Source organism: Schistocerca piceifrons, chromosome 2 (genome assembly GCF_021461385.2).
Source record: "Schistocerca piceifrons isolate TAMUIC-IGC-003096 chromosome 2, iqSchPice1.1, whole genome shotgun sequence".
Classification (NCBI taxonomy): Eukaryota; Metazoa; Arthropoda; class Insecta; order Orthoptera; family Acrididae; genus Schistocerca; species Schistocerca piceifrons.
This window is the reverse complement of record NC_060139.1, coordinates 262,244,866-262,267,053: the sequence shown is the minus strand read 5'-3', so window position 1 is coordinate 262,267,053 and position 22,188 is coordinate 262,244,866. Positions and strand designations below refer to the sequence as shown.

The 22,188-nt window shown below is 44.9% G+C and overlaps 1 protein-coding gene across 1 annotated transcript in view; it reads right to left on the bottom strand.

The window, feature by feature from the left end:
* The window catches only part of LOC124775313 (frizzled-4), a 473,590-nt gene extending 456,685 nt beyond the window's left edge, over nt 1–16,905 (bottom strand). The window contains exon 1 of the mRNA XM_047250148.1: nt 16,552–16,905. Within this exon, the coding sequence (XP_047106104.1) occupies nt 16,552–16,905 (354 nt within the window). The remainder of the gene's footprint in view (nt 1–16,551) is intronic.
* Between the last annotated feature and the right edge of the window lie 5,283 nt (nt 16,906–22,188).

The following is a 22,188-nucleotide window of genomic DNA, read 5'->3' as shown; positions in this document are numbered from 1 at the left end:
CGTGCTACAGACGCGAAATTTAACCGACAGGGAGAGGATGCTGTGCTATGCAAATGATTAGCTTTTCAGAGCATTCACACAAGATTGGCGCCGGTGGTGACACCTACAACGTACTGACATGAGGAAAGTTTCCAATCGATTTCTCATACACAAACAGCAGTTGACCGGGGTTGCCTGGTGAAACGTTGTTGTGATGCCTCGTGTAAGGAGGAGAAATGCGTACCATCACGTTTCCGACTTAGATAAAGGTCGGATTGTAGCCTATCGCGATTGCGGTTTATCGTACCGCGACATTGCTGTTCGCGTTGGTCAGGATCCAATGACTGTTAGCAGAACATGGAATCGGTGGGTTCACGAGGGTAATACGGAACGCCGTGCTGGATCCCAACGGCCTCGTATCACTAACAGTCGAGATGACAGGCATCTTATACGCATGGCTGTAACGGATCGTGCAGCCACGTCTCGATCCCTGAGTCAACAGATGGGGACGTTTGCAAGACAACCATCTGCACGTACAGTCTGGCGACGTTTGCAGCAGCATGGATTATCAGCTCGGAGACCGTGGCTGCGGTTACCCTTGACGCTGCATCACAGACAGGAGCGCCGGCGATGGACTACTCGACGATGAACCTGGGTGCACGAATGGCAAAACGTCATTTTTTCGGACGAATCCAGGTTCTGTTTACAGCATCACGATGGTCGCATCCGTGTTTGGCGACATCGCGGTGAACGCACATCGGAAGCGTGTATTCGTCATCACCATACTGGCGTATCACCCGGCGTGATGGTAGGGGGTGCCATTGGTTACTCGTCTGGGTCACCTGTTGTTCATATTGACGGCACTTTGAACAGTGGACGTTACATTTCAGATGTGTTACGACCCGTGGCTCTACCCTTCATTCGATCCCTGCGAAACCCTAAATTTCAGCAGAATAATGCACGACCGCATGTTGCAGGTCCTGTACGGGCCTTTCTGGATACAGAAAATGCTCGACTGCTACCCTGGCCAGCATATTCTCCAGATCTCTCACCAATTGAAAACGTCTGGTCAATGGTGGCCGAGGAAATGGCTCGTCACAATACGCCAGTCACTACTCTTGATGAACTGTGGTATCTTGTTGATACTGCATGGGCAGCTGTACTTGTATACGCCATTCAAGCTCTGTTTCACTCAATGCCCAGGCGTATCGAGGCCGTTATTACGGCCAGAGGTGGTTGTTCTGGGAACTGATTTCTCAGGATCTATGCACCCAAACTGCGTGAAAATGTAATGTCAGGTCTAGTATAAGATATTTGTCCAATGAATATCATCTGCATTTCTTCTTGGTGTAGCAATTTTAATGGCCAGTAGTGTAGCATGTCGCAGCGGGGCTCCACGGTCACGGGATTTTACGCCCTCTGACTTCCTCCTGTGGGGTTTCGTTAAATACAACACCACTCCCACAGAACCTGGAAGAGTTGAAGAACCAAATCCGTATTGCCAAACATCAGTGACTAAGGACATGCTTGCCCGTGTATGGGAGGAATTTGACTATCGACGTGATATTATTCGTGTTGCTGGTGGAGGACATACTGAAGGCGCGCGGGGTAGCCGCTCGATCTAAGGCGTCTTGTCACAGTCCGCGCGGCTCCCCCGTTGGAGGTTCGAGTCCTTCCTCGGGCATGGGCATGTGTGTCGTCCTTAGCGAAAGTTAGTTTAAGTTAGTAGTGTGTAAGCCTAGGGACCGATGACCTCAGCATATTGGTTCCATAACACCTTACCACAAATTTCCATTTTTCGACATATTGAACATTAGTAATCCGAACTTGAGAGGTTCGTAAATATGTGTTTAAAGTTTCATATTCGTATGTCCTAAAGTTTAATAAACATATGCATTGGAAATACGTTTTTTTTTTTTTTTTTTTTTTTTTTTGTGAAACACCCTGTGTATTGATTAAACAGGAACGATCGATATTTTGTATAAAGTTGTTGTTGTGGTGGTCTTAGTCCTGAGACTGGTTTGATGCAGCTCTCCATGCTACTCTATACTGTGCAAGCCTCTTCATCCCCGAACAACTACTGCAACCTGTATCCTTCTGAATCTGCTTAATGTATTCATCTCTTGGTTTCCCTCTACAATTTCAGCTCCCCACACTTCCCTCTGGTACTAACCTGGTGATCCCTTCGTGTCTCACAATGTTTCCTATCAACCGATCCCTTCTTTTAGTCACATTGTGCCACAAATTTCTTGTCCCCACATTTCTATTCAGTACCTTCCCAACTGTTATGTCATCGATCCATCTTGTCTTCAACATTGTACGGCAGCACCACATTTCGAAAGCTTCTGTTCCCTTTTTGTCTAAACTGTTTATCGTCCATGTTTCACTTCCATACATGGCTGAATTCCTTACAATTAGTTTCACAAAAGACTTCCGACACTTTCGTCTATACTCTATGTTAACAAATTTCTCTTGCTCAGAAACGCTTTTCATGCCACTGCCAGTCTACATTTTATATCCTTCCTACTTCGACCATCATCAGTTCTTTTCTTCATTTGTGTGGCCATTTGTCCGTGGTTGCATTACAATTCTTGAGGGTATTTTGGTTCAGTCGTTGCAACTACAGAAATGCGTGATTGTTTCCGCCAGACGCTTTTCGCTTTACTGATGTAAAGCATCATCAACGGTCTCTAATCAACTCTTTACATTTTGATTTTAGATCGAAAAACAGTTCGTTACGAATATGCTGATTTGTAAGTCGCCGTAAGTACAAATCAAGATATTCTTAACGAACTGTTTTTCGATCTAAAATCTAATCAAAATATAAAAACTTAATTACAGACCGCTGAAGATGCTTTACCTCAATAAAGCGAAAAGCGTCTGGTGGAAACAATCACGCATTTCTGTAGTTGCAACGACTGAACCAAAATACCCTCAAGATCAATTATTTCGCTTCTCAAATAGCATAATCCATCTATCCTCGTTCCCTGATCTAATCCCCCAAGCATCATCTGATTCAATTCGACTACATTCCATTATCCTTGTTTTGCTTTTGTCGATGTTCATCTTATATCCTCCTTACAAGACACTGTCCATTCCGTTCAAATGTTCTTCCAAGTCCTTCGTCGTCTCTGACGGAATTACTGTACCATCGACTAACCTCAAAATTATTATTTCTTCTCCCTAAATTTTAATTCCACTCCAAATTTTTCTTTGGGTTTCCTTTACTGCTTTCTCAAGTTTACAGACTGAATACCATCTGGGATACGCTATGACCATGTCTCACTTCTTTTCAACCACCGCTTCGCTTTCATGCCGCTCGACTTTTATAACTGCCGTCTGGTTTTAGTACAAGTTGTAAACAACCTTTCGTTCTCTCTATTTTTCCGCTGCTTCCTTCAGAATTTCAAAAAGAGTTTCCAGTCAACATTATCAAAAGCTTTCTCTAAGTCCACAAAAGCTATAAACGCAAGTTTGCCTTTCCTTAACCTATCTTAAAAGATAAGTTGTAGGGTCACTATTGCCTCGCATGTTCTTACATTTCTTTGAAATCCAAACTGATCTTGCTCGAGCTCGGCTTCTACCAGTTTTTCCATTCTTCTGTTGGGAATTCGTGTTAAAATTTTGCTACCATAGCTTATTAAACCGACAGTTTCGTAATTTTCACACCTGTCAGCACCTGCTTTCTTTGGAATTCGAATTATTACATTCTTCTCGAAGTCTGAGGGTATGTCCCCCGTTTCATGGTTCTTGCACTCCAGGTGGAAGAGTTTTGTTGTGGCTGGCTCTCCCAAGGTTATCAGTAGTTCTGACAGAATGTCGTCTACTCCAGGGGCCTTATACTTTGTATAAATTATGTGAACATTCATTTATCGATATTAAACTGGAGGTATATTGATACATTTTACCATATTTCGGTCATTCATAATTTTATTTTCTATTTCTATATTCTTTTATTGGACACTGGATGTAAATAATCAGCTGTTTTTCACACGCACTGTCAAATAAACTTGACAAAGGTGAGTTAAACATTTCTAATATCACATGATAGACGACACCTCTATTCATCGATATGGTAAACATTTTTTTTTAAATTTTAATGAATTCATTGGACTTCTTGATAGTATAGAGATATCACACATATTCTTGACTGTCAGTCTGCAACCGTTGAACAACTTTATAAATAAGAGAAATGGGCGTCCTGCGGAAACAAATATTTTTTTTTATATACCTCTTCAAATTTTTGAACGTGAGCCTGTTGTTGACCAGACGTTTTTTCTTTTTCGTGTTTAAGTCGATACCACTTTTAAACCAACATTGAACTAAACTACAAAGTAGAACTTCTAAAAAATGTCAAAGTTACTAATTTACAGATGCTGTTTTCATTTCTTCAAACGCTACGAAAAAGATTCACAGCCTTTTTCCAAAACTTGAGAAAATTTGTTGGTAATACTAGATAGTAAATCAGCAGTGCCTAAGTTGTCATACAAAAAATGTAAATAAGTGTTTCCCGTTTTAAGTTTAACGTTTTTTTCATGTAAAAACTATTCTTGACGTATCAAAAATTCGATTCATCGAAAATGGCGACATTTTACTGCCGACATATTGGCAGCATCCGTATCACTCTGAGAATTTATCGATAATTACCTATATCTGTACTTCCGAAAATATTGCGTTCGCTAGATTGGTGACAGGTCCTAAGACGCGTGGGTGTGCGTGTTTGAGGTTATGGGTAAAGTAAAAATATTCGAAAACGACGAATGTTAGTGCGAAACTCAAAGTAATCTGGGCTGCTAAGGTATTTGGGAGTTGACTCATGGTGAAGGCGTGAAAGTGGATAACTTGTAAAGCATAACTAACGATTGCGTGGAGCATTTTCTCCCGCGCCCGGGTTCCCGGGTTCGATTCCCGGCGGGGTCAGGGATTTTCTCTGCCTCGTGGTGACTGGGTATTGCGTGATGTCCTTAGGTTAGTTAGGTTTAAGTAGTTCTAAGTTCTAGGGGACTGATGACCATAGATGTTAAGTCCCATAGTGCTCAGAGCCATTTGAACCATTTGGAGCATTTTCAACCAAATTCTATGCAAATGCCACTTCCCAGCTGGAAAAATACTGGGAGTAACATGCCTAGCAGTCCTAGACTTGCAGTTGTGAGAAGATATGCGGAAACATGGAAAATAATCGAAAATGATTAATGTTAGTATCAGATCGATAGCTTTCCGCGCCATTGCTTCACTCTTGTGTTATGATGAGATTGCATTCGCAGAGCAGGGGGAGGGATTGACATGTAAATATAACCCGCATTGCCTGAATACAAGATTGGGAAAATAAGTACGCAAGCTATGCTGAGCTATCAGCGAGTTTAGGAATAGAATACATGAGAAACAGCGCGAACGGCTATCTTAACAGCCTTCACTTACGTCAACGCATTTTTCTCAACTTATCGGAAGCGCCGTAACGTCATATCAGAATTAAAATTTTCTCGAGCGCAAACATGATGCATGGAACACAAGATTCTCGACGTCTTTGTCATTTCAAAATTTATTACTGGATCCTTGTAAATGGTAGTAATAAAACGTTCAAATTTTGCAGTCGAATTTGCTTAACCTAAACAGCGACGAAGAGTGGACTTGTCAGGGAACAGTCTGAGGTACATTCGAGTACGGATTCTTTTGAATCGAGGATATACTTACATTTTCTGTTGAGAGCTCACAGAGTCCTACTCGCCAGGTTAGGGCCAAGTAGCGTTCATCTCCCAACTACTTTGCAAACCACCTGCCGATTACGTAGCCAGATTGTAGCTCCCTATTCTTCCTGCGCGTATAAGTGTCTACTTATTCAGTTGTCGGCTAGCAAAAAGAGCGCGTGACGCCATCTAAGTCGAAACCCGAGCAAATCGAGATTTACGTGAGCAGCATAGCGGGGTCGGAAGACGCAGCATATGGATCATTGTAACGAAAATAAACGGCATTGCGCAGAGATGAAAGTAACAACTGAGTCACTGAGAAGAACACCCTACATACCTAATTGTACACCCTACGGCGTGTAGCGTGGTTCCATGTCCACCGCGAAGGACGAGTTATCAAATTTTTCTGATTGAGGCGTTACGGTCACTTCGCGAGATGTGCACACAAGGAAGTGATACCGGACGTCGCCCAACTCTATTTAGAAAGTAGTCTCACAGAATTTTAACAGAAAACTTGTCGTAACGCATAACCGCTGTCTTAAGGTTCTGCCTCTCTCACTTGCTAAATGTTTGATAGAAATCAGTCAGGTTAGTTATATAGTTTCGGTGGAGGGGCAGCTTGGAAAATGTCATGTTACGGGTCTGAACTCAAAGGAAGCAAACAAGCGCTGCAACATTGTATACTTCGTAATTACGTGCGAATAGCAGTGGTCACCTTCAAACGAGGACTAGTTTTTGTCCTGACTGTGTGACGGTGCGCTTAAACGGGCAATATTTTACGGCAATGTGTCACCGCGACAGTGTTGCCGACATGTACATCTACGTGATTACTCTGCTATTCACAATAAAGTGCCTGGAAGAGGGTTCAATGAACCACCTTCAAGCTGTCTCTCTACCGTTCCACTCTCGAACGGCACACGGGGAAAAGGAGCACTTAAATTTTTCTGTGTGAGCCCTGATTTGTCTTATTTTATCGTGATGATCATTTCTCCCTATGTAGGTGGGTGCCAACAGAATGTTTTCGCAATCGGAGGAGAAAACTGGTGATTGAAATTTCATGAGAAGATCCCGTCGCAACGAAAAACGCCTTTGCTTTAATGATTGCCACTCCAATTCACGTATCATGTCTGTGACAGTATCTCCCCTATTTCGCGATAATACGAAACGAGCTGCCTTCCTTTGTACTTTTTGAATGTCATCCGTCAGTCCCACCTGATGCGGATCCCACACCTCACAGCAATACTCCAGAATAGGGTGTACAAGCGTGGTGTAAGCAGTCTCTTTAGTAGACCTGTTGCTGCGATGTAGCAGCGGCATTGCAGTATTGCTCAGCAACGTTTCTGGTCGAGCGGGCTGCTGCATGCAGTTGCCGAGATATGGTCGTACTGTTGCAGCAGGGGTGGATGATATTTCGTATGGTCAGGCTGTATGTATCTTTGACCTTGTCTTGAAATGCTTCCCCGCCACTCTGCTTTGCCTCTTCCTCACGCCGACACCGCCGCAATGCCACGTCACATAATCTGGGCGGTGAAGCAGAATACAGAGGGTGGACATTAATATGAAAACACCAAAAACGCAGAACATTACAATGCCTAATACGTTTGAGCAGTGATAAAAATTGCTGTTTTGAAGAGCGCGCCGCAGCGCGTAGTGTGAAGCAGTCGCCCTCCGTTTCTGGCGGTGGCGCCGCTGTGGCAATCGCAGCTTCGGTGTCTCCCACTGGTGGGAAAGGGGCGCTATCAGCTCGCTAGGGGGAGTCTGCTCAGTTGGTCAGCTGGGTCATTGTGGGCAGTCAGTGTCTGTCTGTCGTCCGGAGTGCTAGTATGTGTTAGGCCGCCAGTATTCTCGAGTTTGTTCAGGCAATGTTCATTGGCGGTTGGATCGATCAGTTGGTCGTTCGCGCACCGGGACACAAGATGACTTGTCCGTCTTGAGCGTCGGCGCATGTGAGGTCGCCACGTCAGTCCAGTGGGCTGCGCCGTATACGAGAGCAACAGGAGCCACCAACGACATCGGTCTGACCGGTGCGAGGTGCGACACCGTGAGACGGGAGATCGGCGCGCCTTCCTGCGTCCGTTGAAGCAGCTGGCAGTGGACGGTTCGGGAGAGCGTTTTGGGGGTGCTGCGCCAGGTCTTCACCAGACATCGCAGTTTGCTAGAAGTTAAGTGATTCGTAATATGTTGTTTCATTTACTTGCTAAATTCTACTTGTTTTCTTGGTCAGTCTCTCGTCCACAGCTTGCTCGTCTGTCTCCCGTCCGTATTTGTTAGGCAGTTAGTTTCTGTCTGTCTGTCTGTCGATTTGCCGTACGTTAATAGCTGCCTCTGTCATGTTTGTCGGATTCGGTGTTAACGAATTTATTGCTTGAAGTGTAACGGCCGAATTCCTAAAATATGTTTTTATCTTGCCTATCATCTTGAGAGGCGGTATATGTGTAATGTAGAGCATGTTTGCCCAACCTTGTATATTTTATGTAAGACTGCATTTCATGGGTTTTTATTTGAATGGTCATTTTAGCATATAAGGTTGCCACCCTTCCACCGTAAGACCTTTTTCTTAAAATCAAGTTGCACCTTCGGTGGCAAGTTTATCTTTTAATGTTAATGTTTTGTACCAATTCCATCCCTCCTACGGGGTGCATAGTTTATGTGCTTGTGTGAGTTGTTAAAATTTTTAGTTTAAAGTAATCTGGTGTGTTGCAGATTTGCACCAGTGTAGTCTTTCAGAGGTAGTTGCGAGCGGTCGTGACTACGGCCGTGTCAAAAGGGAGCGGCTAGGTTCTCAGCCCAAAAGCTCACACAGTCAAGAATTGTTCTTGCTGCCTGTGAATAAATTGTAACTTAATATTTAGAGGGTGCTTTCTGATTATAATTTTAAATCTGTTTAAAAAAAGGGCTTTTACGAATAAAATTTCCATTTGTTGAAAAAAATTTGATTTGTTTTCATCAGTTACCCATTGGCAACTACTTCCACGTTCACTTAGTGTGATTAAATGTGTTAATGTTCTTGATGAATCGCTAGTAGATAAAGTAAATTCTTAAGAAAAGGTTTTGAAGGTAAATTCACAGTTCAACGTTGTAGGAAAATGGACCGAATTCAAACAGCTTTCAGTTGTCTCGGAATGGATAAGTATAGACCCTGTATGGTTTTCAAGGGAAACTTACACCATTCTACCTGCAAAATAGAGGCACGTCCAGGCAACGATAATGGAGGTGAATAGCGATCACGCACGCTTCTCTCCAAAGCAGACCACAACTGCTATATTTATATATGATGATATCAAGGTAAATACATTGTTTGTTCTCTATTAATATCTTTCATTTGCTAACTATCCCTATCAGTAGTTAGTGCCTTCCATAGTTTGAATCTTTTATTTAGCTGGCAGTAGTGGCGCTCGCTGTATTGCAGTAGCTTGAGCAGCGAAGATTTTTGTGAGGTAAGTGATTTGTGAAAGGTATAGTTTAATGTTAGGGCCATTCTTTTGTGGGGAATTTTGAAAGTCAGATTGCGTTGCGCTAACAAAATATTGTGTGTCAGTTTAAGCACAGTCATGTATAATTGTTGAAAGGGGACGTTTCATATGTCGACCCTTAGCCTAGGATACCTCACTGGAATCTTCTGATTTTTTCTTGTAGTTTGTGTATTTAGTGTAGCTTTTGTTTATTGCTAGCGCGTAATTGTAGAGAGAATCTCCTTTGTAGTTGTAGCCTTTCATTGTTGTACAGTAAAACAGTTGTGGCATGCATATAGATTTGCACCAAGTATTTCGCAGCTACGCTTGCAATTAACTAGATATTATTTTCAGTGCTATGTTAATGTGTTCTCCTATTTTTGCACTTCAAATTGTGCTTTTCTGTGTTATCGTGTGAAATATTGTGAAAATTATGGCGTGTGAAAAACGTAACACTAGGCTCCAAACTAAACTGAGAAATAATAGTGACGACGAGCGTAGCTTATCAGCGCCGCCGAGTAATGAATTTACTAATGTTCAAAGTAGTAATTTGGTAACTGTGCACAGGGAAATGGAGCGGGCGTCAAACAATGGCGTGGACAGTGAAACAATTAGTGAAGAGGGAAGCATTATCGATCGATCGGTCGGCAATAGCTCGCCTCAGGAAGCCGAAATGACACGACACGATCTCGCAAATACTGTAGATTCAGGTTTTGGATCCTCACCGTTTTCTCAAATAAGTCAAGACACATTTTCTGCTTGTCAAAATGTGAATGTTTCCGGTGCAAATTCACTGCCGAAAAGCACTGAGGAACATGTTTCAGACACCAATGCATTGTTATTACAATTAATACAACAAATGGGACAAACACAGCAAAAGCTTCAAAAGTTAGACACAATGGAACAAAAATCTTCGCTGCTCAAGCTACTGCAATACAGCGAGCGCCACTACTGCCAGCTAAATAAAAGATTCAAACTATGGAAGGCACTAACTACTGATAGGGATAGTTAGCAAATGAAAGATATTAATAGAGAACAAACAATGTATTTACCTTGATATCATCATATATAAATATAGCAGTTCATGACAAATTACAAAACTCCGCCATCTCTCTCCCCACATCCACCACTGCTGGCGGCTCACCTCCAACTGCGCAACGCTACGCGCTGTTCACATCCAGCTGCCGCTGCCCAACACTACAATGGCGAGTATTACAACAATGCAAAGCAGCCACAGACTGCACACAGCACAGCCAGTGATTTTCATACAGAGGTGGCGTTACCAGTAAAAAAACCTAAACAGCCTACTTACAACATACAGAAACAAATATTTTATATGAATTTACCTGCGCACAGATTTGATGAAACTACAAATTCTCCATTTATTTTCTCAACTCACTTTTCTAATATTAGCTAAAATCTGTTCAAATTCAGTCAACTTTTTTTCTTTGCCGAATGCAAGCATTTCTGGAATTTAGCCGGGCGTAACCTACATGACGGTCGGTGGATTTGCTCCTGACAAAACAGGTTGTCCCCACCATTTCTCACGAGATCGCTGCCACGCGTCCAGCACGTGCTGAAACATATACCCCAGCCCAGCCCGACTGCTGTGGGTAGAGTGCCCCATTTGGCTACGCCTTGTTGGCAACGAGAACACTTTCCTAATCGAAAGTTTCCTGAAGGATAACAGTCTGCCGCACTGGTTCGCGTTTATTGGTATTAAGATATCCTTATTCTTTTGGATAGTATGCTGGTATGTATCTTACACACTTAAAAATCGCTAAAGAGCCGAAACTGTGCAGAATAGGAAAAACCGAAACAAAAAGACGACTGCCCAGCAGACTGTTGTCAATCAGAATATTTGTTTTGGCTCTTAGGTCTCATTACAAATAAAATATAATAAATTTAGATGGCAAAGGTCATGGGGATAGCGATGTCCACATATACGGATGACGATAGCGTCACGTACACAAGGTACAAGTGGTGCCGCTGTCAGATTCATACGAAAAGGTATCCGTCGTGATTGTGGCAGCACGACGAGAATCAACAGACTTTGAACGCGGAATGGTAGTTGAAGCTAGATGCAAGGGACATTCCATTTTGGAAACTGTTAGAGAATTCAATATTCCGAGATCCACAGTGTCAAGGGTGTGCCGAGGACAACAAATTTCGGGCATTACCTCTCACTACGGACAAAGCAGTGGCCGACGGCCTTCACTTAACGACCGAGAGCAGCGGCATTTGCGTAGAGTTGTCAGTGATAACAGACAAGACGCACAGCGTGAAATAACCGCAGAAATCAATCTGGGACGTACGACGAACGTATCTATTAGGACAGTGCCACAAAATTTGGTGTTGATGGGCTATGGCAGCAGACGACCGACGCGAGTGCCTATCCTAACAGCGCGACATCGCCTGCAGCGCTTCTCCTGGGATGACCAAATCTGTTCGACCCTAGACGACTAGGAAAGGGTTGCCTGGTCAGATGAGTCCTGGTATCACTTAGTATGATAAGAGCTGATGGTAGGGTTCTTGTGTGGCGCGGACTGCGATAAACCATGGACCCAGGTTGTCAACAAGGCACTGTACAAGTTGGTGGTGTCTCCATGACCGTGTATTCACGGAATGAACTGTGTCCTCTGGTCCAACTGAACTTGTCATTGACTGTAAATGGTTATGTTCGGCTACTAGGCCATTTGTAGCCATTTATGGTTCAAATGGCTCTGAGCACTATGGGACTTAACATCTATGGCCAGCAGTCCCCTAGAACTTAGAACTACTTAAACCTAACTAACCTAAGGACATCACACAACACCCAACCATCACGAGGCAGAGAAAATCCCTGACCCCGCCGGGAATCGAACCCGGGAACCCGGGCGCGGGAAGCGAGAACGCTACCGCACGACCACGAGCTGCGGGCGTAGCCATTTATGGACTTCATGTTCCGAAACAACGTTGGAATTTTTATGGACGGCAATGCGCCATGTCACCAGACCACAATTGTTTGGGATTGGTTGTTCTGGACAATTCGAGCGAATGATCTGGCCACCCAGATCGCTCGACGTGGGACATAATCGAAAGGTCAGTTCGTGCACAAAATCCCGCACCGGGAACGCTTTCCCAAGTACGGACGGCCATAGGTGCAGCATGGCTCAATATTTCTGCAGGGGACTTGAAACGAATTGTTGAGTTCATACCACGTCGAATTTCTGCACTTCTCCGAGCAAAGAGGTCCGACACGATATTAGGAAGCATCCCATGACTTCTGTCACCTCAGTGTAATTTAGTCAAGTTATGAGTGAGTGTTTTGAAATCGCTAATAAATGGGGTAAGAACAAGTGAACCAAATCAAACGTAACTTAGTTGAAGTCAAGTGGTGAATGCGGAGGAAGATGACAACAATAAGTTCTGCAAAGACAGTGTGTTTCAGGTATTAAATCTCAGAGCAACGCTTACCCCGGAAGAAGTGTCTGATAACGAAAATGAATTTTATGGAGCTAGCCATAGGGAACTCGCAGATGGAGTACCTAAACACTACTTTTCCAGAATTACAATCTCGCAGATTTGCGCTAATTTTTTTTATAAGAAAAACTACGAACTGCCATCCTAAGTATCGTGAGCCGTCCAAAAGAAACCATATCGCCAGAACAAAATGGAGTCAGTACTATGTATCCAGGATGTAGTTCAAGGACCGTGATACACCGATTTCTACAGGGGAAGTCGACAGTACACAAGACATTACAGTCCATAAGCAGTCAGCGCCCACATAAGCAATGGAAAATTTTTAGTGTTTTATCATTCCTCCAACGTGCCATGTTGCCAATCTATCAGCAACTGACCTGACAGATAAATGAGATACTCAAATGTACTGTACTGCTATACGATACACTGAATCGAGTTACTAACATGTTTTACTGATCTACTCAGCTGAATAATCTTATGCCAACTGATTTATTTACCACCACACCAACGCTGAAATGTCCGTCCAGCCATCTTGACCTGTGTGTATATTACGCAGCCCTTTGCAACGTATTTGGAGGAGTTTATTAGGTGCTAGAATTATTTTCACTTCTCCCGTCCTATCCGCGAATGAAACACGAAGGGGCGGAAAATACCCTGCACCATACACCGTTCGCGTACTGTGCAGGATCGCATTGTAGAACATCAGCGGCATACTCACCTTCTTCAGCCTTGTAAGTCTGCCATCGCCGAACACTGTATTTCCACTGGTCATGCCATGAATTACAATGAGACAAAAATTGTGGCCCATACGTCTAACTTTTGGAGTTCTATTATTAATGAATCCGTGGAAATACGACTGTCTGACAATGAGTCTTATTAACCGTGACGGCGGTTACCAGTTGAATTCGGCATGGAATCCAATTGTCGAAAAACTTCGTGTCCTCCGTAGCCGGCGTAGGTCTGTGATGGAACCGCGGGAAGACAATCGAATTGATATCGATGCGGCGAATTTTCAACACGGAGGGCGCGCGGCGCAGCAGAACCGAACGCGCTCAAGTAGCGCATGCGCAACGCCAAGTGAATCCACCACGCATGTGCCGGAGGGACCTTAAATACCAGAGCTTAGGGAGTGTTCGCCAGTATCACCTGAAGATGGCCAGAACACACTGCGCCGAAATATTGTGGCAGGAAGTTGCAAACATCCGGCAGTTCGCCCGAAGTTTTGTGGAACAAAGGAATAGTCTTTACTTACGAGTTTTGGGTACGAAGCTGTTGTCGTGGCTTTCTGTAAGTTGATAAACACTGCATGAACCTGAGCTGTCATAAACGAATATAGTACGCCAGCTGTCTCACGATCGATGCTTGTTGAAACCACGTTGATTCGCGGAGAGGAGTTGTTGGTCTTTACATTCCATAATTCGAAAACATGTAGATATTATTGAGGGCTGTAAATAGTTATACTCATCTGAAAGAAACGAAGGAGGGAAGATTAACGTATAGTCGAGAAGAGGTCATTGGGTTCGGAGCAGAAATTCGAATTGGGGAATTTTGTCGGCCGCGACGCTTAAAAGGAATCATTTCGGGATTTCTGCTTAAGCGATTTAGGGAGGGGAGATTTGAACCTTCGTCCCTCAATGCAGGTCTATTTCTTGTCCTACGGGATCTAGCGAATCGCCGCATTTGTGAGGAAAATGACGACAGTAGTTCAAATCTACCATCAAGGCACTCAGAAATAGGTTTCACGTTGTTTCCTCGATTCGTTTATTGCAAATGCCAGGACGATACCTGTGAAAAGGTCACGGCCCTTTTCCTTCCCCACTTCGAGGTTGTGATCCGTGCCTAATGACGTCGACGGGCGGGAAATTAAACTGTAACTTTTTCCTGTTTTCCCGGCTTTATCCATACAGGTTGTGTAGAGATGAAGAGTGTTGGACAGGATGGAGTGGCATGGAGAGCTGTATCATATGAGTCTTCGGACTGAAAATAACAACAATTGCAGCAATTGATGTGCACGAAGCCGACCACGATATTGTTGTGCTTAGTCTCCCGTGGCTGTTACGGGAAACACGCATTGACAGTACAGTAAACTAGTACAGCGGTGACTAGGAAAACGCCTCGCACTGTGATTACTTTCAGGACAGTTGTGCACGTACTGACAAGTGGTTCACCGTGTACTCGTGAAACATCTCGATAAAGACTCAAGATAATCCGACCGAAGCGCACTCAGTCCCAATTGCAATGTCTACATCTAAGTCTACATGCATACTCCGCAATCGACTACACGGTGCGTGGCGGAGGGTACCCTGTGTGCTGTCCTGTTCCACTCGCCAACAGAGCGAGGAGAAAATGACTATCTATATGCCTCCGTATGACACCTCAATTTCTCGTATATCATTCTCGCGGCGCAATGTATGCTGGAGGCAACAGAACCGTTCTGCAGTCAGTTTCAGATGCCGGTTCTCTAAATTTTCTCACTGGTGTTCCTCGAGAAGAACGCCGCCTTCCCTCCGGCGATTCCCATTTCAGTTCGCGAAGCATGTCCGTAAAACTTGCGTATTGCTCCAACCTACCAGTAACAAATGTGGCAGCCCGCCTCTGAATTGCTTTGATGTCTTCCTTTAATCCGATCTGGGTGTGGAATAGGTCGCACTAGCGTCCTATATGCGGTCTCCTTTAGAGATGAACCACTCATTCCTAGAATTCTCCCAACAAACCGAAGTCGACCATTCGCCTTCCCTACGACGATCCTCACATGCTCGTTCCAATCCATATCACTGTGCAGCGTTATGCACAGATATTTAGAAGGTGTGACTGTGTAAATTAGGACACTACTAATACCGTATCCGAACATTGCGGGTTTGCTCTTCCTACTCAACATCAATAACTTACATTTCTCTGCATTTGGCGCTTAGATATTGTAGTCGAATAATAACTTGCGAGAAAAGGAAGTGTCTCGAGGCGAGATGCAGGTGTGGTTTAACAGAGGTTTTTCAGGCTCGTTCAGACAGAATGCTGTGGTCGTCGCCAGTCTTCTCAGAAAATCTAAAACACAGAACTATAAAACGGTAACATACTATAACAGAGCACACGGCCGCGGCCTGCCAGAGTGGCCGTGCGGTTCTAGGCGCTACAGTCTGGAACCGAGCGACCGCTACGGTCGCAGGTTCGAATCCTGCCTCGGGCATGGATGTGTGTGATGTCCTTAGGCTAGTTAGGTTTAATTAGTTCTAAGTTCTAGGCGACTGATGACCTCAGAAGTTAAGTCGCATAGTGCTCAGAGCCATTTTGAACACGGCCGCGTCCACTGTACGCGGTTCCGTATACATTGGAGAAGCGACCATTATGATACTTTTGAGCCATCCACTACACTGAAATTTGGCAGTTTTTAATCGCTGTCATACCTTCTTTTAGCGGTGTTTTGTATTTGACGGATAACGAATGTTGGGAAAAATGATTCCGAGCTTTTCCGATGTAATGTTTTATCATGTGTCACCTGAAGATGTGGCTTGAACGCCACGAAACGGGTAGTGGTACAGTGATACAGGACCAAAATACAGCTGAAGCGGTTATTAATACCCAAGATGAAACAGAGCAAACTTTACGCGATGCGTAGCCAGGTGGCGCAAACAGCGTGCCTTTCATTTGGTCAACTGACGGCTTTCGCGAAAGGAAGTGCATCCAGGAGGAAAATTTAGTAAAATTTTGTAAACCGTGAGTAGGGCGGCCTCTGTACGACAGGCAGTTTTTCCTCTGATTTCCTAAACGGTTTAAGGCGATTTGTTTGCTTAAGACAGATACTGACGAATTTCTTTCCGACACCGTTTTTGCCGACTGTAATGACAGCATCGGGCGGGGCGTTACAACCGTGTTGTCGGTCGGAGCAGAAACGAGGCGGTAGGCGGGACGCGGTAGCGCCATACCTGCGGGCAGGCGTCGCGCGGAGGCAGCGGCGGCGTCGGGGGCGGCGCGGGGGCGTCGGCGGCGGGCGGCGGCGGCTCGTCCTCGCCGGGGCCCTCCATGCACATGGTCTCGTGGTTGTTGTCGGCCGGGAAGAGGGAGCAGTTGAGCGACGCGGGCCAGGGGAAGCCGAAGCCCTGCAGCACGGGCAGGCAGCGGCGGCGCACCGCGTGGCAGAGGCCGCGGCACGGCCCGATGGGCGCCGCCACCTTGTCGGTGCACATGGGCGCGAACACGGCGCACAGCAGCAGCTGCAGCTGCGCCGAGCAGCCGTACTGCACCAGCGGGTTGAACGACTGCAGCATGAACTCGGCCTCCTTCTGCGCGAGCGCCGACAGCCCCGTGTGGTTGTAGCCGATGCCGCGGCACATGTCGATGGCCAGCGGCTCGCAGCCGCGCGCGCGGCCCGCCGCGGCCGCCACGCCCACCGCCAGCGCTAGCAGCCGCACTCGCGCCATCGCGGCCCGCGACTTACTGAAAGCGCCGGCGGCAGAGGCGGCGCTGGAGCGCGGCGGTGGCTGGGAGAGGGGGAAGGGGAGGGGGGACCGGGCTGTCTACCCCCACCACGCGCCGGCCGGCCACGGCGACACAACAAACCGGAGGGCCTCGTTAACCGCTCCGCAGCTGATCCCGAGCGCCTCCCGACAGAATCTCGCCCGCACTCCCAGCGACGCTGGCACGTGCGACTCTGGAAGGCCGCTATCCTACACTATCGTGCACCGAAGAGCCAAAGAAACTGGTACACCTGCCCAATATCGTGTGTAGGGCCCACGCCAGCACGCAGAAGTGCCGCAACGCGACGTGGAATGCGCTACTTGACTAATGTCTGAAGTAGTGCTGGAGGGATTTGATACCATTAATCCTGCACGGCTGGCCATAAATCCGTAAGAGTACGAAGGAGTGGAGATCTCTTCTCAACAACACATTGCAAGGCATCCCAGATTTGCTCAACAATGTTCATGTCTGGGGAGTTTGGTGGCCAGCGGAAGTGTTTAAACTCATAATAGTGTTGGTAGGACACATTCTGAGGCATCATGGGCTCACCAGTTTAGTATTGGAGGGCAGCTTGGAGGGTAAAAATCGTAGAGGGAGACCAAGAGATGAATACACTAAACAGATTCAGAAGGATGTAGGTTGCAGTAGCTACTGGGAGATGAAGAAACTTGCACAGGATAGAGTAGCATGGAGAGCTACATCAAACCAGTCTCAGGACTGAAGACCACAACAACAAGAGTGTTCTTGGAGCCACTCTCTAGCAATTCGGGACGTATGGGGTGTCGCGTTGTCCTGCTGGATTTGCCCAAGTCCGTCGGAATGCACACTGGACATGAATGGATGCAGGTGCTCAGTCAGAATGTTTACGTACGTGTCACTTGTCAGATTCGTATCTAGACGTATCAGGGGTCCCATATCACTCCGACTGCACACGCTCCACACCATTACAGAGCCTCCACCAACTTCAACAGTCCCCTACTGACATGCAGGTTCCGTGGATTCATGAGTTTGTCTACATATCCGTACATATCCATCCTCTCGATACAATTTGAAACGAGACTCGTCCGACCTGGCGACATGTCTCCTGTCATCACCAGTTCAATGTCGGTGTTGACGGGCCCAGCAGAGGCGTAAAGCTTTGCGCCTTGCAGTCACCAAGTGTATAAGAATGGGCCTCTGGCTCCGAAAGCCCATATCAATGATGTTTCGTTGAATCGTTCGCACACTGAAACTTGTCGATGGCCCAGCACAGAAATCTGCAGCAATCAGCGAAGGGTTGCGGTATCGTCACGTTGAACGATCTGTTCATTCGTCGTTGGTCCCGATCTTGCAGGATCTTTTTCCGACAGCAGCGATGTCGGAGATCTGTTGTTTTAGGATTCCTGATATTCACCGCACACTCGTGAAATGATCGTACGGGGAAATCCCCACTTCATCCCTACCTCGGAGATACTGTATCTCATCGCTCGTACACCGACTGTAACACCGCGTTCAAACTCACTTAAATCTTGATAACCTGCCGCTGTAGCATCAGTAAACGATGTGACAATTGCGGCAGACACCTATTGTCATATATAGGCGTTGCCGATCGCACCCCCAATTTCTGCGCCCGCAGCTCGTGGTCGTGCGGTAGCGTTCTCGCTTCCCACGCCCGGGTTCCCGGGTTCGATTCCCGGCGGGGTCAGGGATTTTCTCTGCCTCGAGATGACTGGGTGTTGTGTGATGTCCTTAGGTTAGTTAGGTTTAAGTAGTTCTAAGTTCTAGGGGACTGATGACCATAGATGTTAAGTCCCATAGTGCTCAGAGCCATTTGAACCCGATTTCTGCCTGTTTACATACCACCGTATTTGAATACGCATGGCTATACCAGTTTCTTTGGCGCTTCAGTGTATTTCTTTGTCACAACTGATATGTCGAATATTTACGGCAATGAAATTTGACAGTGAAATAGCTTGATGTCCAATATGTCAATGACATAAACCCAATCACTTGAAAATAGCATAAAATCCCGAAACGTCTGTCGTAAATAAATAAACAACACACTCAAATGGCGGTGTGTTCATTTAAAAGTGTAATAGGGAACTTTGTTACATCTCGCCTTTTGTCTAAGAAATATGACCAAATCTTGAGCCTCACCGTAGATTTGATCATAAAAGTTGACCATCTTCTGTTCACTGTGATGTGAAATGTAACCGTTGGAGCGCTGGCATCGCACCCCTATTTGACATCCCTGTAGTGTGTTTGTAAATACGGCTTCGAAGTTCCGACCATTGATGTTTGGTGAGACTCTTTTTACTTAAACCTAACTAACCTAAGGACATCACACACATCCATGCCCGAGGCAGGATTCGAACCTGCGACCGTAGCAGTCCCGCTGTTCCGGACTGCAGCGCCTAGAACCGCGCAAGACCACCGCGGCCGGCGAGGGGGGAGGATGAACAAGGGGCACAATGCATGCTATTACTCCTCTGCTGATGGGCAGGTGGAATATGATGCTGCAGGCGACTTCACATCCACAACCCCACAACCATAGCTACAGTCATCCTTTACATCTGGAAACATCTGAACAGCTTTTCAGCAAGCCGGAGTAGAAGAGGTGGTCACACTCTAAAAGAAATAAAAAAATTTCTTAGCTCTCGATTTTACTTTCTCTTTTTTGAACTCCGGATACCACAAGTTAAAAGCTCGTCATCTATTTCGTAATTTTTATTAATTTTGTAGTTGTTGCAACATTAATTCTATTAATTAAATTATTCAAAAATAAGAATAGTTCTTATTTACCTCCAGATATTTCCCTTTCAGTGCTTTATAAATCGCTTCACAAGTTTCAGGGATTATTCTGGTAAATGTACAGTGTGGTACTCGAGTCCTACTAGAGTAGCTCCCTCCTGCATCAAGAAATCGTAGTGCCACAGTGAGCCTGCCTTCTACACATATAGCATTTCTCAGGTGAGTATTCTGTTTTGTAATGTGAGAAGCCACTTTACTGAGCAAATACTGGAACGCAGTCTCATCCATTCGTAAGCAATTTGTGTAAGACTTGACGTCCACCCCTTGCAGCTCACGTAACAAATTTTGCTGAATGCTTTTACTATATCGACGTAATACCCACGGCTTCACCCAAGGATGTTCATTTTTTCCGCCATTTTTCTTCCAAGTGCACACACAATGCAATTGTGGTACAAGCAACTGCAGCGCAAAGTAACAAGAAGTTCCCCGCCATCTTGAAATTTGATGCACCGCCACGTCAAAGATCTTTGACAATGAAATTTGACGAATATAATCATATTTCTTTGTCAAATATCTTTGACGTAACGCTAGAAAGTGGTATTACACTGTCACAACTTGTTTCGTCAAAGTTCAACTTGTTACCATGCGTTGCAGTTGCTTGTACTACAATTGCACAGTGTGAGCATTTGGAAGCGAAGCGGAAAAAAAAGGAAACATTCTTGGGTGAAGCCGTGGTTTTTACCCCGAGATGATAAAAACATTCACCAAAATTTGTTAAGTGAGCTACGAGTGGACGACATCAAGTCGTACATAAGTTACTTAAGACTGGACGACAATACATTTCAATATTTGCTGAGTGAAGTGGCTCCTGGTATCACAAAGCAGAATACTCACTTAAGAACTGCCATATCTGCAGAAGACAGGCTCTCTGTAACACTCCGATTTCCTGCTACGAAAGAGTGTTACTCTAGCTTACAATGCAGCTGTCGAACACTGCAGAGCACATTAGCCAAAATAATCCCTGAAACGTGTGAAGAAATTTACAAAGCATTAAAGAATGAATATCAACAGCTAAATAAATTTTTAGTACACTTTATGTGCAGTAAGATCTATTTTTATTTGCAGGCCAAAGCAATAATTACATGTTGTGTCCCAACAACTACAAAATTAATAGAAATGTACGAAATACATGAAGAATTTTTTTTTTTTAATTGAGGCATCCGGAATTCAAAAATAGACATAATAGAATGGAGAGCTAAGAAAAAATTTGTTTATATTAAAGTGTATCTTCTTCCTCTATTCCGTCTTGCTGAAAAGCTGCCGGGATGTATCCAGGTGTAGAGGTAGAGGTGGTTGGCTGTGGCTGTGATTGTGGAATTGTCACCTGCAGCATTTCCCACCTGGCCATGAGAAAACGATTTATCGCATGCATAGTGCCCTTGCAGAAACCTCAGCCCCCTCACATTATCCATCTCCAGCAGTTCAGCTGCGATGTTGGTGTCTTCCCGGGCAGTCGATGGAACACACCAACTAAAACTTTGCAGCCATGTTTACGAACATATTCTAGGCGTCACATAGCTGCAGCGATGCTAGCGCTCCAAGTGGTTACATTTCACATTGCAGTGAACGAAAGACAAACGACTTTTATGATCAAATCTACGGCGAGGCCCCAGATTTGATCTTATTTTTCCTTGACGAAAGGCGCGATGTGACAAAGTTCCTTATTACACTATCAAATTGCTTTGACATTAATTTTTGATCTATCAACTTTGACAGACAAGGAAATATGAAAGTGTAACACCGGCCCATAGACCTTGTAAAAAATAACTAGACTCTCTGATGGCGCTGCAGTCGCGGGATAATTTGAACCTTCGGCTGGACGCCATTATAGTGGATGTAGTCTGATGTGTTGTGTAGTATTGTTGTTTATGAAGACCCTGATTCAACGTTGTATATTTGTTGGGGCGTACATACAGTATTTGTTACTCGTAATTCTACTGTCTGTACATTCCAATCAAAAGAAGTACAATGATGAAGAGTTGTGCAGCGATTAATTGTACAAATAAATTCGAGAAAGGAACGAATATTACATTTCACAGGTATGTGAATATTTTAAGTTGTTTTGGATGTCAGTGCGCTTGCTTAATAAATGTTTTTGTAACACGCTATTAGCATAATGTCTGTGCATCTATTTGCAGGTTTCCTTTCTCAAAACAACAGCTGTTACAAAAATGGTTACTCGCTGTCAGGAAGCAAGATTTCCAACCGACAGAATACTATTTTACATGTTCTGATCATTTTGAAGAAAGTTGGCTTATCGGTAGTGTTTTCATGGTCTAGGTTAGTTTGAAACTTGATAATTTGGTCGTGAGTTGCCAAAGCACTATGCCATATATAACACACTTCTCGTCATAAAATCTAAAGCAAGG